At 42.1% G+C, this 16,882-nt stretch overlaps 1 protein-coding gene across 3 annotated transcripts in view; it reads right to left on the bottom strand.

The window, feature by feature from the left end:
* Positions 1 to 16,468, bottom strand: part of KCNH7 (potassium voltage-gated channel subfamily H member 7) — a 292,320-nt gene extending 275,852 nt beyond the window's left edge. For all 3 annotated transcript variants that reach the window (XM_069985116.1, XM_069985114.1, XM_069985115.1), the window contains exons 1-2: positions 16,158 to 16,468; positions 2,328 to 2,558 (exon numbers count right to left, since the gene is read on the bottom strand). In XM_069985116.1, the coding sequence (XP_069841217.1) occupies positions 2,328 to 2,558; positions 16,158 to 16,233 (307 nt within the window). In that variant the 5' untranslated portion in view covers positions 16,234 to 16,468. The remainder of the gene's footprint in view (positions 1 to 2,327; positions 2,559 to 16,157) is intronic.
* Between the last annotated feature and the right edge of the window lie 414 nt (positions 16,469 to 16,882).

Genomic DNA, 16,882 nt, shown 5'->3' on the forward strand with positions numbered 1-16,882 from the left:
ACAACAACAAAAATATTAAAACTTTACACAACCAGAAACTATTTACATACGTAATAGTGCACAGCCCACTTTCTGTTAGAGAGGATCGACAAAAATAATCTGATCGTGTTTCTTCACTTCTAGGATCTCAGAGATCAGCTGTAGGTTAACCTGGTAGGAAGTGTTTAATTTCCCTGCAGCACCTCCACAGGAGAAATGAGGAATTGCAGGTGCCCATTGAATTCAGTAATGCAGGATAGGACAAGTCCTCCACAAAAAGAGGGACTCACTAGCTTCAACCCGATCTACTATATTGAATAAAAACCGAATGACTCTTCTCTATTAACTCAGACATTCTAATAGGCCATATGAAAATGGGTTCTGGAAGTCAGACACCTATAAACATAAAGCAATTGTGACATAACTTCCCATTCTATATGACCAGTAATTTTATACAAGAGATTGCCGCTTTGGATTGTCATAGCTTCGCAGGCTGTTAGCGAGATGCATAAAACATTTTCCAGCATGCTTTTCTGCCATACACAGAGAAATGTACATTCAGGTAGAACATGACATGTCAGGAGCAATATTTCAGTCCTGCTGCACAGAACACCATGTCCCTGAAGAACAGTTACAATAAATCATGATAATAACATTGACAAATAGTATAAATGTTATATTTTGCTGTATTTGTATTGTATTTGACTCTTTTTTAGAACTTAGCTAACCTAACAAAACAAATGTTCCGATAAAGAAATCCATGCAGGTGCTGGCCTGTTTCTCATATAATAAGGACATGTCAATGGGTTCCTTACCTACATATGGCTTTGTGCTCCTTGTACCAACAGTAAGGGCTATCCTGATATTGAGGAGGAAGCAAGTGCCGACCTGTCAGATCAACATTCACTTCTTCCCTGTTGCCGTATCACTGTCTGTGTTATTATATGCACAGACATTGTGCGGGGAGTAGCAGGGTAGGGGCCATGGGGAGCTGTGGGAGGAGCGGCCCGGACAATCTTTAGCTCATCCAGGTGGCCCATTCAAGAGAGCTATCAGTATTATCATCATTTTGATAGGTCATTTTTAAAGGGAATCTGTCACTAAGTTTATGATGCCTTAAATAAGGCCTTAAAATGCTGAAAAGATCAGTGTATTACTTCTATCATTCTGTTCAGCCGTTCTCCTCATATGCAGGAGAATAGAATTCTTGCCACACCCCTCCCCCTGCCCTCCAGTAGCTGATTGACAGTTGACTTCCTATACACAGCATGGATAGATAACTGCCAATCAGCAGCTAGTGGGTGGAGTTTTCTGCTTCTCATGAATATTGAGGACTACTGGGCTCACGCACATAATGGATAGGCCTACTTTTTGTCCATGTTATTCAGGAGGATATCTACGAATCAGCTGCAGAGAACAACATAAGTGATATATCATTCTGTTCAGCTTCTCTGTGACTAGTTTATGCTACCCTAAGATAAGACACCAATAACCTACTGACAGAGTTGCTTTAAAGACAACAATCGTTCCCTTTTAACATGACCTACAACACCAAACGATTATCGGCCAAGTACGTCTTATAATCGTTTGTTGTAATAGGGCCCTAGCACTATTATTGTACCAGACTCCTCTTAAAGAGGTTGTCCCACAATTCCAATCTGATCGTTGGGAACCAGGCAGGAGGGTTAACTCGTTATCATGGGACAACCCCTTTAACCAATCCCTGGTATTGCATGAAAGTGCGCCAAATGTAACCTTCTAAGGCTTTGAAGATTCCATATCTGGGAAATCCATTTACTATAGCAAACAGCAGTTACAAAAAGAGTCCCATTCTACAGACAGTCCATTGATTTTTACTGGCACCCTGCAATACTTAATTTCGCCTGTGGAGGCACTGCAGGGAAGTTGAACACTTATTGCTGTAGAGCAATAAGCAAATTTTTGTGTGACACCAGGAATTGAGAAAAAAAAGCAGACAAAACCTTTAGGAATAACAAGAACTTCAAGTAACATAATTGTTGCCTTTAAATTTTCACTTCCAATAGTAAATGTGATACCGATGGGTATGTTGCAGCCCAAACCTCAATCACCAAGATAAAGATACAAAGTGCACAAAATAACAGGTAATAAAGACTAATGAATAATGATTTCTAAGCCATTGACCTCTATTGATGCACTTCCCTTACATCCTGTCCCATAGTTGGTCCCTCAGGATGGCTTTAAACACAACAACCATTAAAGGAACATCAACACATTGCGGGAACAAGCCATTGACGGACTTATATAGATCAATCAATAGGACTTTAAATATAGAGGTCAATTTAAGAGAACTTGTTTGCTGGCCTTACCATCTTTATGATAATAGGTGACCTCCACTCTCCGTTCTTCCGACCCCAGCAAGGCTTGAGCTATTTGGGCGATATCATGTCTTTTGGTCTCCGGCCCATGTAAGAAGTCACAAGTGCATGGTTTCTGCATGACATCTGGCCTCGAGAATCCCGTCATCTCGCAGAATCCATCATTGCAGTAAATAATTGCACAGTTCTGTACCCTGGCGTTTGCAATGATGAATTTTTTATCTGTAAAGGAAACAGAAATTATAGTTAGAGGAAAATCAACAATAAGGTTTGATTATGTTGCATGTTCCATAAACCATAGGTGTCAAACTTGCGCTCCTCCAGCTGTTCCAGGCTGTCATGCCCGGACAGCCAAAGCTAAAGCTTTAAGCCTCATTTAAGAGTCTCGTAACATGGGATTAGCCAGGTATTCCTCCAGGGAAGTACCTAGCAAAGGGGTGGCTCCAGTAAGGAGACCATCAAAACCATCATATTAAGTGGCCCTTTTAGTCAATATCCAACTTAATTACGAGTCTAAGGGCCCAATTCCACAGGACGATTATCGTTCGGATGATCGTTAAATTGTTCTGAACAAATCGATAATCGTTCGGTTGAATAGCAGTTAACGATTAAACGACCAACGAGAAATTGTTGATCGCTTAATGAGACCTGGACCTATTTTTATCGTTGCTCGTTTGCTAATCGTTCACATGGAATAAGACGTCGTTCGGTCATTCACAGTGGCGACGAACGCAATAGTGACGGCAAGACGGCCACAAGAACAATCATAAGTAACAATCATCGTTCCGTGTACTTGGGTGAGCGATTTCAGGTCGTTTGAAATAGCGGTCGTTTGAGATTGGTTATCGTTAATCGTTAGTTGACAAAAATTGCTTCGTGTAATAGTACCCTAAGGATATGACAAAGGTAATGCCAAAGCCGGGCACCCATCCACAGACAGCTGTTTCTGGGTGTTGCACCTCATCAGCGTGGAGTAGGACTGTGGCTAGGCGGGAGCAATAGCAAAAAACTTTAGCTTTGGCTGTCCAGGCATGATGAGAATTATAGTTTTGCATCAGCTGTAGGGTCATAAGTTTGACACCAATCAAAACTATCACAAATCAGAATCAGAAGTGCCTCTGGGGCGTAAACAGGGGTGGGGCTACTATCCAACCCAGACTTCCCTGAAGACAAACAGGACCATACAGGGTCTATAAGGTTACACAGCCCCCACAGAGCTTTGATCCAAAAAAAAAAAAATAAGGATTGAGCTTGTTTTTGTTGTCACCTATCTCCATCTACAAATGTATATGACATGACCTCTATTTCAGGATAGCAGTCCGATCTGTTGTGTGCCCTACAAAACTACACTTGCATGTGGTCTCACATTTATTAGCAATTATTTTTATAAAGTGATAAATCATTAAAGATCCCTCTGCTGAGACTGTATTTATTCACATCCGTTTTTACCCCATAGGAGCTCACAATCTAATTACCTGACCTTAGATACCCAGACACAAGGGATACATTCCCGAGAAGCCGCTTATCCAAGCCGCTTATTTTCACAATGCCCTTGATTTAATGGTTTTATTATGTTAGCACTTCAGGAATGATCGGCTCAGTTTTCTTTCAGCTTTTTACATTTATGCTATACATAACGCTTATGAAAGGGGGTTCCGGGCAAACAGACTGATGAGCTATCCACAGGAGGTAAATGAGGCGGCACACTTGTCCTGGCCCCCTGACTCAGTGGTTAGGACTGGGGTTACAATCCGGCCAAGGACAACATTTTCATATAGTTTGCTTGTGCTCCCAATGTTTGCCAGAACCTATTGTGCCTGAAATAGGAAAATTAGGCTGGAAGTGATGACGGTCTCTCTACAGAGCTACACAATACGTTGGCACATAACACAGCAATTTTTATCACCAGATTGTATGGGGCTCTGCAATGCTCATTGGGCCCTGGGGAGTTATCCTATTAATAGGTGATAAATAGTGTTAATAGGAGAACGTGTAGAATTGGGGCAAATTCACACATTATTTGCGTAGGAAAAATAACAAACCATCACATAACATTACTAGGCACATGGATTAGATTTTACAAATCTCATCCGCGTGATGCAGATTGTTTTCACATGGAAATCTGCAACGTGTCAATTTCTGTTGAGTTCGACGCGACATCTAAGTACGGCAGTGCTCGGAGGCAAATACGTCTGGGTGTCATTTAGCAGGTGAATGTGAGTGGTTACTGTTCCATCACTGCTGTTCATTACCTAGACCGGATGCTCCAGAGGTGAGCTGAGGTGGTGGGTTGTATGTACTGTACCAGCAAATGTTAACTGACTACGGGACATACAACACTGTATGTACCGCCATTCATTGTACGTGCCACCTGGTGCTGATGTTGGCCCTTTGACTGTACACGCTCCGTGCATACAGTTACTGAGGCTATGTTTGACAGTGTTGGGAACAGTTGGATCCTGGCCCTGTCAATCACTCTTCTGGCCTTAGGCAGCATTATATCTCCAGCCACAAGAGGCTGCTCTCTCCCCCCAGCATTGACGTGCACAAGTGGTTAGAGATGATCCAACAGTGCCAATGTTAAGGTTCGTACGAACTCGAACCATCGGTATTTGACTCCCGCAGTCTTCCCGTTCTGTGGGAAAGCTGGAGACAGCCAAAGTACCGCCTGGAAAACAGGAATACAGCCTGGGCCATAGGTTGTACTCCTGTTTTCCAGGCCTGACTCGGAAAGGGAAGACTGCGGGAGTCAAATAGTGATGGTTCAAGTTCGTATGAACCTGAACATCAGCGCTGTTCGATCATCTCTACAAGTGATGTCACTTGTGAGACCGCTACAGGTGGAAGACAGAGGGAGAGGCCGGCCGGGAGCAGTGCTACAACCCAAGACAAAAACTGTGTGTGAGGACACCCTTAGAAAGTTTTTCTTGACGCTGATTCATTAAAAGATAAATAGACTCCCCTGATGCATTCGGGTATATAAACCTAATGAAATCATCCGTCTGCCTTCATTTTCCATTGTCACTTGTATTAATAAGACTTAGCGAGAGAATTAGTGATTGTCACATTTGCCAGGTTGTGCTGGAATGGAATCAAGAATGTGATAAAGTTTATACAGCCGGCAATGAAATGTATCAATTTCCATCTGAATAACGGTAATATTCTATCACAATCAGCAGCCCCGTTCTCGCTCCTCCACTGTGTCAATAGATATAAATCACTTTGGCAGAGTCATTCTGTTCCGTGACAAAAGTAAGTCGAACATTTTTTTTTCCTGCTTAAATAAAATAATGACATCTCTAAATAAAATAACACAAAAGAAATGGTTACTATGACTCGAATGGGATAAAAAGACTTGTTTGAAAAATTACAATTCCCATCATACTTCCGGCCTATTCCGGAATGATAATCGGCTGAATTGGCCCGATTCGGCCAATTATCGCTCCGTGGAATAGAGACATCGATCAGTTGATGATCGTGTCATCAGCGGATCGTTTATTTAGGTTTAAACCTAAAACCATCGAGCACCGACCGCGTATCAATGCATGGAATAGCGGTGCGTGACTGTTGACCGACGATTTCACAAGCACCATACATTACCAAAACATGTTGCAGGTCTTCTCCTGCGCTCCTTCTTTACTCCCGGTCCCAAGCGCAGCAGCAGCTTTGGTGCGGCCTGTCTTAGCTGACAGACCGCTCAGCCAATCACTGGCCAGGACCGCCACGGCCAGTGATTGGCTAAGCGGTCTGTCAGCTCAGACAGGCCGCACAGAAACTGCTGCCACACGCGGGACCGGGAGTAAAGAAGGAGTGCAGGAGAAGACCTGCAACATGTCTAGGTAATGTATGGTGTTTAAACAAGGGCTGCAAGGACATCGGTAACGATGTCCCTGCAGCTCTTGCTAAAAGGTTATCGGGACGTGTAATAGGCCCAGTAAACGAGCGTCAATCTAGAAGATCGGCGCTCGTTTACATTATTGATCGGGCCCCCATTGGCCCGTGGAATAGGACCCTTAGGTTGTTCAAACATAATAGGAATTGTAATTTTGCAACAGCTAGAGGGCCGTGGGATTGACACCCCTGTTACAGCTATGTTACGACAGGGGAGTCACATGATTAGAAGGTGTAAACACAGAGGCTCGGGCGGATGGACCAGTGAACTAGGGGTCGGTGCAACAAAACAGCTAATTTGCATATTGCTTAATATACAAATAGCTTTCCCTGTTTAAGTGTGAATATACACAAGGCTATTATTCATTAATTAGGACCGCCCACTGGACTCTTTAGCCCAGAATGTTCAGAGATTCACATAAATAGCAAAAATGCCAATCTGCTCAGCATTTCTAAAAGATGCTGTCCAATACGTTGTGGATAACTTGCTGGTTAAAGGCTTAGGCTCCAAACTTAAAATCAGCGTTGCTTCCATGATATGTTTCCATAAAGATAATGTAGCGGTACACAGTGTTTACACCTCACTTTGAAATGGAGGGAACTCTGTATACCTACATATAAACTCTAGGACGTCAACAATCAGAAGAAAACTGGTGGATCCTGTTTGGCACCAAACTGTTGTTTGAAAAACCAGCCCGGTTCCTCTGTTAGTAAGAGAGACGGCTCGCGGCTTAAGGCAATGTTCACACAATGTATGTTAAGCATAAATTGCAACAACGGCTGTGATTTATGCTAAACGTACGTTGTATTTAAATGAATGGAATTTCATCCGGCCGCATGAAAAACTGACATGTCAGTTTTCTGCCGCCGATGTTCACTGAATAGCGGCCGCACAGAACAAGTCTGTTCCCAAAAAGGAGCATGCGGCTTCGGCCGCACGCTCCATTGTGTGCATCGGTGAATTAAGATCCGAATTTACCAGAAATGAAGATCATCCGGCCAGTACTGAGCGGGTCACAGAACGGCCGGTGTTATACAATGCGTAAACATGGCCTGTAGTGTGCATGGAGTACAGAAGCGGTGAGCCGTCTCTCTCACTAACGGAGGAAGCGGGCTGTTTTTTTTAAACAAGAGTTTGGTGCCGAACGGGATCCACCAGTTTTCTTCTGCTTGTTGAAGGCCTATATTTTACCGATCATCCATCTGGGGAATTGGAAGATGGCCGGCAGCAACCCTTTGATTTGTGACTACAAGTGTACATTAAGAGTTGTGCCTAACAGTGTAGGGCTCGTCCAGGTGAGGTTGCATCTTGCACAATTTTCACTTATATATTATGGCTACCTGCACATGTAGCATCTTTTTTTCTATCCACATATGTACATACAGTATAAGCTCTGCCATGTTCCTGATACATAATACTGCCACATACTGTACAGTACGTCCCATATTATACTGCAGTTATACTGTAGTTCTAAATAATACTATCACATGCTGCTAAATATCACCGGTGGGCTTTAGCACTCTTGTATGGGTTTCTTTTCAGTTTTCCACCACCTAAAGACCTCTTTTTTTATAGTTTGCCAGTCTAGTGGTTGTTTTTACTTCCAGAGATCTCGGTATTTTTCTACTTGGCAGGAAGGGCAGCTTTATTGCAGCTCTATTGGGATAACTATTTATTTTACATCTGTGACAGTTTCACTATTAATAAAAAGCTAAAGTATGACCCTGAAAAAAAATGTGTCCTTAGAGATTTGTTATAAGAAAGAATTTATTCTGGGCCGTTCTAATGATGAGGACTATAAGTTCATATATTCACGTTCAGCATCTGGGGATGTGCACTGTTGCTCTATTCATCTCAATAAAAAAGACCTCCTTACTCACGATTGGTGGGGTTCCCAGCAATCGGACCCCCACCGATTAGTTAGTTTATGAGCGAAATGAGTGGTGAGCGAATTTTCTGAGTGTTCAGGATCATCGGAACCCGAGTGCTCAGCATTTGACTCCTGAGTGCTGGAGAAGTTAGATTCAGCCCTAGGAAATCCTGAAAAACATGTATACAGCCCTGGGCTGCATCCATCATCCCTAGGACTGAATCCAACTTCTCCTGCCACTGGGAGTCAAATCCTAATCGTTCCGGTTTAGATGAACCCAAATGCTCAGCAAATTTGCTCAACACTATACTATTTGCTCAATATTATTACCTACATCTTATAGGTAGGTAATAAATTTTATTTTTGGGACAACCTCTTTATTTTGAAAGTTTCCGTAACAAGTTTGCTGGTTGCTAATAGAGTAGGTGAGGACTACATTACAACTTTATGAGAAACAGATCGCTGATCTCAGGGAGTCCAGCGAAAGGATAACACTGTCGGCTGACGGTTAAAGCGCTCAATACAGTGAAATCCAAGGTGCATTGCTCCCTGGGAAACATGAATATGCAAAAGAAGAGCCCAAGGAGGCTCATTTAAGAGTCTCGAAACACAGGACTAGCCAGATATCCCTCCGGGAAGGACCAGCCAAGGGGGGGGGGCTCCTGTAAGGAAACCACCATATTACGTGGCCTTTTAAGTCAATGTAATGACAAGGGAAAAACCAAGGCCACGTATCCATCCACAGACAGCTGTTTCGGGGTGGGGTGGGGGGGTGGGGTGTTGCCCCTCATCAGCAAGAGAAACAGACTGGGTCCTTCCCGGAGGGATATCTGGCTAGTCCAGTTTTTTTGAGACTCTTAAATGAGGCTCCACAGACTCTTCTTTTGCATATATATTACAAGTTTGGCCGTGTGACATTACATGTAATGACAGTTGTGTTGCGGCACACAGCATACTGTAATGTGACAGCGACACACTGTGAAATCCACACCTAGTCACAGGTCATTAGGCACACACAACTTTTCCATCATAAACTGCAAAGTAAATCACCCTTTTTCTCTCTCAACTAAAGACGGCTGTACGTTTTAGGCACCAGTCTGCCAAGCGTTTGTTCAGTTGACAGCTATCTCTCCTAATCCTCACATACACATATACATGTATTCTCAATGAGTGGTGCAGAGAAAGACGCTACCAGACACCTCTGGTAGTGACATATCTCCCCGATAACAAATAGATTGGGCCGGATGAAACCCAACATGACGGACACCTGACACCTGTTACTAAGGGATAGTGGTGGGGAATACATATAATAGATTAGATTGGGCTTAGATTAGATGGTTTTTGATCCATAAATCGGCACACTTTCACTTAAAGGAGAAGTCCTGCAAAAATAACAAAATCACCAGCAGGTGGGGGGGGGGGGGGGTTGATGGTGCAGGAACACAATAAAGAATGTATACTTACCTACCCCCTGCAGCGCAGCCTTACTGATATCTGACAGTCACCAACCTACCACACCTCCTGCTGCTACAACGTCATGTACCCAGCTGATGGATTGCCTGCTCAGCCTGACTGGGTGACTGGGGCAGGACACTGAGCGGGCAATCCATCAGGGGGGCTGTGCCTTGCAGCATCACGACCTGGGGCCATGATGTACCAGGAAGTCAGGAGATGATGATATACGACGGCTGTCCGAGAGTGGTGAGAGCGGCACTAAGGGGGTATGGGGGCAGGTAAATATTCTATAAAGTAAATATTCTTTATTATATCGCGCACCCCTATTTTCACAGGACCTCTTCTTTAAAGGGGAACTATAGGCAGGTTAGCTGAATCTAACCTGATAATAGTACCCTATAGCACTGGAGACGGTGAGGAGGAAGGTATGTGTCTTACCTTCCTCCTCTGCGCCAATCCCGTGCTGTTAGTCCTGCACTGTTAGCCCACCCCTTTTAATGATAATCAATGGAGGGGTGGGCCGGAAGACACTGCAGTGCTCCTGAGGGTGATCTGGACCCTAATAGCGCTGGACCGGGGGCCGAGGAGGAAGGTAAGAGACATACCTTCCTCCTTAATGTGCTCAGCAGTATAGATTAGTCTAACTTGCTAATAGTTCCCCTTTAAAAAAAAAAAAACATCTGCTCCCACTTATACCAATAGGAGATGATGGACCATGTTGAAAAAAAAAAAAGGTGTTACTCTGACGCTCCCATTGAAATCACTCGAAGTTTAAGGACAGCACCCCTGCTGCTGCTAAACACAGGTCAGAGAAAGCCGCAGGGCAGCAAAGCATACAGGTGAGGTTTTCTCCATGTGCATATGCCCTAATGGTAAGTGGCGCATATGGAAAATAATAAAATGATACAAACAAATCTCCATCCACTTCCGATTCCACGAGGCAGAAGAATTTATTTGCGGATGATGTTTTGACAGCCTGATTATATAGCATCACGGTGTGTTCACATAAATACATCCACTGCACGCTGGTGTGTTCCTATACCATAATTTATAGTCTATAACCTGGTTCCCATGGAAGTCGCCCTCTTTAAATCTCCCTCTACAAACAATCTCTACAATCTTCCTGGGTAAAAGCCGTGACTAACACTCAGCCTGTTATCATGCATTACCAGGGCACGTACAATCTCACAGACCAATAACATCGGCTTCGTAAGACTGCCTGCATGTTACATTGACATGAACAGAATACCAGGAGCGCGGTGCAAACTGACATATCTGCAGCACAGGAATCTCTATAGGTAATGATATATAGACAATGTTGCCATCATTAGGTCGGCTGTGAGACCAATAGAAATAATATAGTTATACACATATATGATAAATGACTATAGGACAATCTCCATGCGAACTACATCTGGAACCACATCTGTCCCAGAAATCTGCGGTCAGACATAAGTGTCAGATTTAAAGCAACATGGCAACATACCCTTGGATGAACCCTATGGTACTGTACTCGGGTTGTGTCATATGGGTTACTTGAACTGTACTATTAATATTCAGCACAGAATATAATCATAGTCTTAGGGGTACGCAGATCTATATGGGGATATGGGAAATTGAATGTGTCCTTCTTAGAGGTCGGTCTTATTTTGTCAAGAAGCGGGACAGTTTGTTAAGTGTCTTTTGACACCTGCTAAATTCTGTGCGACCTCACAAGGGAGAACTGAACCAACCAGAGAGCCGCAGGGAAATAATCTGTACTGATCTAGTGGAAGATTTACAGGATCTCTCTCTCTCTCTCTCTCTCTCTCTCTCTCTAAATATATATATATATATATATATATATATATATATATATATATATATATATATTAATAGATAGATAGATAGATATAGATATACAACTTTTTTTCTTTTTTTTTTCTTTTTTTTTACTATATACAGACTAGCATAGTCTACTATACAAAAAGGGGTGCCAATGTGTAAAGACAGTCTTTTGGCACATTCCAGGTGAATAGGGGCCTACGGATACATGCTGAGTGTATATGATACATAAAGTAGAGTAAACAGGGATGTGAACAGGCCCTGGTTGTGCTTGTGTTACATTCAGGAAAGCCTCTGGTGGTATATAGAGAGAGAAACAATCCCCATGTGGTGTGCTGTGGTTATATGACACCCATCTCACATAAATACAGTACATGCATTATACATATAGTGTACATAACGCTACATGTGAGGAGCCGATTATCAGTGTGTAGAAAGGTACTACTGTAGATAGATGATAGATAGATAGATAGATAGATAGATAGATAGATAGATAGATAGATAGGAGATAGATAGATAGATAGATAGATAGATAGATAGATAGGAGATATATAGATAGATAGATAGATAGATATCGAAGAAAATTCCGCAGCACACCAGCTTGTAGTGAAAAAGGGGTAGTATTTATTGCAAGTAGCAAAAACACAGAAGGGATGCAACGTTTCCGTCTACTCCAAGACCATTATCAAGCATGCTTGATAATGGTCTTGGAGTAGACGGAAACGTTGCATCCCTTCTGTGTTTTTGCTACTTGCAATAAATACTACCCCTTTTTCACTACAAGCTGGTGTGCTGCGGAATTTTCTTCGATATCTGTTGGGATCCCGAGCCCAGGGACTTACTCCGTACAGCACCCACCATCTGAAACCGGAGGTGCGGCTTCTCCCCTTTTTTCTAGATAGATAGATAGATAGATAGGAGATAGATAGATAGATAGATAGATAGTAGATAGATAGATACACCGTGTGTACGCTGGGAGGAGTATATACGGTAAGCCCTTACACCTGTGGGTTGCTGTTGCACCTTTTGTTTTTTGTATGTACTTAAGCCACAAGCAGCTTGCAGCCTGCAGTGTGAACAGAGTCATAGATGTGCTGCCAAAATTTCCCTTTTTTTCTGTTGTATGTGGGGTGTGTGGCTACCTCCTGTTGGCCTGCACTCCACCCATGTCTCAAGGCTGCTATAAAAGAGATCATTTGGCTCCTATCTGCCTAGTTGTAGGCTTATTCAGCCCAGGAGAGGCCATTGCTAGTGTGAAAATGCTAGAGTAGGGACCATGTCTCGAGGACGCCTTAACGTTGGCGACATGGTACACTCTGTTTGATCAAATAGTTTGCTAAGATCCTCACTTTTCAAAAAAAAAAAAATTAAAATTATATTAATATATAATATATAATTAATATAATATAAATTTTTAATATCTACAGAGCAGGTGTTTACCTTGTGTGCGCTGGGAGGAGTATATAGGGTAGGCCCTTACACCTGTGGGTTGCTGTTGCACCTTTAGTTTTTTGTCTAGATAGATAGATAGATAGGAGATAGATAATAGGAGATAGATAGATAGATAGATAGATAGATAGATAGATAATAGATAGATAGATAGATAGATAGATAGATAGATAGATAGATAGAAGATAGATAATAGGAGATAGATAATAGGAGATAGATAGATAGATAGATAGATAGATAGATAGATAGATAGATAGGAAGGAAGGAGATAGATAGATAGATAGGAGATAGATAATAGGAGATAGAGCTACACAGACAGATATAAGATACATTATAAATATATAATATATAATACATAAAAAGGCTGCAGTATATCACAATATGATGCAAGAGAAAATTAGGTCAATAAATTTTCTTTTTTTGTGTGTGTTATGGAAGCTGTGGCCTTTGTGTATACTGTATATAGTTACCCTGTTAGATATCACTTGGATCTATTACTTTTTATGGGATTTCCTACAATAACCAAGTACAGTGATGGCTATGATTGTAAGTATTGTACAGAGGGACTCATACCAGGTCTGGACATGTGCGCTGTTGCGGCCTTTTTGCATATTGTGTATAGTCAGATTGTTGATAATTTTTTTTCCTGCTAGATAGATAGATAGATAGATAGATAGATATCCAAAGATGTTCTGCAGCACACCAGCATATGTGGAAAAGGTGGTTGTTTATTGCAAGAAAGTGCAAGGATTACAGAGATGCGACATTTCGACCCTTGATAATGACCCTATGAGAGGGTCGAAACGTCGCATCTCTGTAACCCTTGCACTTTCTTGCAATAAACAACCACCTTTTCCACATATGCTGGTGTGCTGCAGAACATCTTTGGATATTTTTGGGGATCCCCGGGCCGGGGGACTGACTTTATACAGCACCCGCTCCATGAGGTTTTGGACGTGCGGCTTCCTCCTGTATCTAGATAGATAGATAGATAGATAGATGATATATAAATTATGTATGTATCTTCAGTTGCACTAAATAAATAATACATGTGAGATATAAAATAGATAGATAGATAGATAGATAGATAGATAGATAGATAGATAGATGCCATCATTCTTTGGGGGTCTTGCTACCCCTGTATGCTTTATACCTGCCCATGGCTGTCCAATAATCCAGACTGTTGATAATTGACCTCAGGGCACTGGATAAAATTTGCTTCTAAAACTTTAAGTTGTTAAATATAAATATTTTTGTGGATTTTGCGTCTCATCACTTCCCAGTATAGGACAAGACAACAGACTGTGATGTCCATCATCCCTCCAACTACATAAATTCTATCAAATGAATGAGTCGCCTATAATAACCTGAAGCCTGATTGATGCCAGATGTGGTACGCCTGCTGCGAGCTCCTAGAAGACGCGGCTGTCAGGAGTACCTGCATGTTATTTACATGGCATTTGGAGATACTAAACACACTGTAACGCAAACCTCCCTGAAGTTTCTGTACCGTATATGATATGCATTGCACTTTAATGACCTATGTATACACACTGGGCTGCTGTACGCTGCCTGGAATCTCATCATCCTCTGGCTTTGAAGGCATCCAATTATTCAGTGACTTTTTAGCATTGCATCCAACTGGAAAAGGCCACTTGTGCTTACGTTTATGGGATTTGCACATTCACTGGAAGTCCTATTTGTTTACAGCTTCCATTACCATCACTGGGATACTGTACACTGATCCCTATGACGGTCCAAAAAAAACCCACTAATATACAGTATAAGTGCAAATGTAGCAGAGCTGAATACGTCAATTAAGATACAGTGCACAAATAACAATTGTGATATTATAAGCTATACTAAATAACAAACTCAGCTCCACTATAGATGTGAAGCATACAGTATGTTCCTATAGGACGTCCATGTGTATAATAGGGGTAAATATACCTGTATTTTTAGTTTGTATGATCTATCTACAGGGCTAAATATAGTCTTTGCTCAGTCAGACTGCTGATATGTGACTGATGGGTAATTCCTGTATATAGCTGTCCGATCTCGCCTAGTGCATTGTTACATAACCCATGCAGGAGGGATGCTGTATTACATTGCACCGCTACGGAGCATACCTGGACTATATACAGCACCTTTCCCATTTCTTCATTCATAAACCTGCAACACTTAATTCTTCAAAGCCAACTTAATCTCCTATATATAAAACCACAACAAAGTCCATTCCCCTAGGGCAGGGGTAGGGAACCTTGGCTCTCCGGCTGTTGCAAAACTACAACTCCCATCATGCCTGGACAACCAGCATGATGGGAGTTGTAGTTTTGCAACAGCCGGAGAGCCAAGGTTCCCTGCCCTAGTGCTTGTTGCAAGTAGTAGAAGCCCACACAGCGCCATGCATGCATGCATCCTAGTGTCATTATAAAGTTGTCACACTGCATCTCAATGCAATCCTAGTATACATGTACCAGTCACATGCACTAACTTGCAATATGCATCCAATGCACTAGCTGTAATAAGCATCTAATGCACTAGTTGTCATAAGCATCTAATACACTAGTTGCAATAAGCATATAATGCACTAGCTGTCATAAGCATATAATGTACTAATTGTAATAAGCATATAATGCACTAGCTGTAATAAGCTTATAATGCACTAGCTGTAATAAGCATCTAATGCACTAGTTGTAATAAGCATATAATGCACTAGTTGTAATAAGCATATAATGCACTAGTTGTTATAAGCATATAATGCACTAGTTGTAATAAGCATATAATGCACTAGCTGTAATAAGCATATAATGCACTAGTCATAAGCATATAATGCACTAGTCATAAGCATATAATGCACTAGTTGTCATAAGCATATAATACACTAGTTGTAATAAGCATATAATGCACTAGTTGTCATAAGCATATAATGCACTAGTTGTAATAAGCATATAATGCACTAGTTGTAATAAGCATATAATGCACTAGCTGTAATAAGCATATAATGCACTAGTTGTAATAAGCATATAATGCACTAGTTGTCATAAGCATATAATACACTAGTTGTAATAAGCATATAATGCACTAGTTGTCATAAGCATATAATACACTAGTTGTAATAAGCATATAATGCACTAGTTGTAATAAGCATATAATGCACTAGTTGTAATAAGCATATAATGCACTAGCTGTAATAAGCATATAATACACTAGTTGTAATAAGCATATAATACACTAGTTGTAATAAGCATATAATGCACTAGTTGTCATAAGCATATAATGCACTAGTTGTAATAAACAGATACTGTAATACATGCAATCCTATACTTACTCTGCCCTTCAAATTTCCTGATGATGGTTCCCAGAAATGTGTTCTGTGGGGCCACATGTCCTCTTCTTACAGGCATTTTTGGAACTGAGTGGAATTCAGTTTCCCAACTGTGCACAATGCTGCCTCCTGAGCTGTCACTGGATCATGTGAAGCATCTCTTCTTGTGCACAAAGCATTCTGCACTGAACAATGGAGCCCAGGGATGCTGCACAAGGGGGGTCCTGGGGTGGTGGTGGTACCCTAGTGCACATGCAGGTGCTGGAGCCCCCCCTCCCCCCCTGAAGCAGGGACTGTGAGGGTCTCTGTCCTTCCCCTCCTCACCTCCAGAGCCTTAGAGGCACAGCTTGTGATGTTATGAGAGGAGGAGGAGGAGGAGGAGGGGAGAGAGAGACACAGCGCAGCCTCTATAGGAGGCTCCATGGCAGCGGGAAGAGCATGGCTCCCTTATTGCAGCAGCATCCCCCTCCCCTGGATGACATCCCCTTGTGTGCAGCTGGCACAGCTCATTCTCAGCATGGAGAGAATAGCATGGGGGTTAACTGTGTGCATGCCACTGACCTGGCACAGCCTGGCATAGGCAAGAAGTTACCATCAGTCCTAGGCAAAGATGTTCTGCAGCAGTTATTACTTTTATAGCAGGGGCAGGAAACCTTGGCTCTCCAGCTGTTGCAAAACTACAACTCCCATCATGCCTGGACAGCCTTCGGCTGTCCAGGCATGATGGG

The sequence above is a fragment of the Dendropsophus ebraccatus genome, chromosome 9 (genome assembly GCF_027789765.1).
Source record: "Dendropsophus ebraccatus isolate aDenEbr1 chromosome 9, aDenEbr1.pat, whole genome shotgun sequence".
Lineage (NCBI taxonomy): Eukaryota > Metazoa > Chordata > Amphibia > Anura > Hylidae > Dendropsophus > Dendropsophus ebraccatus.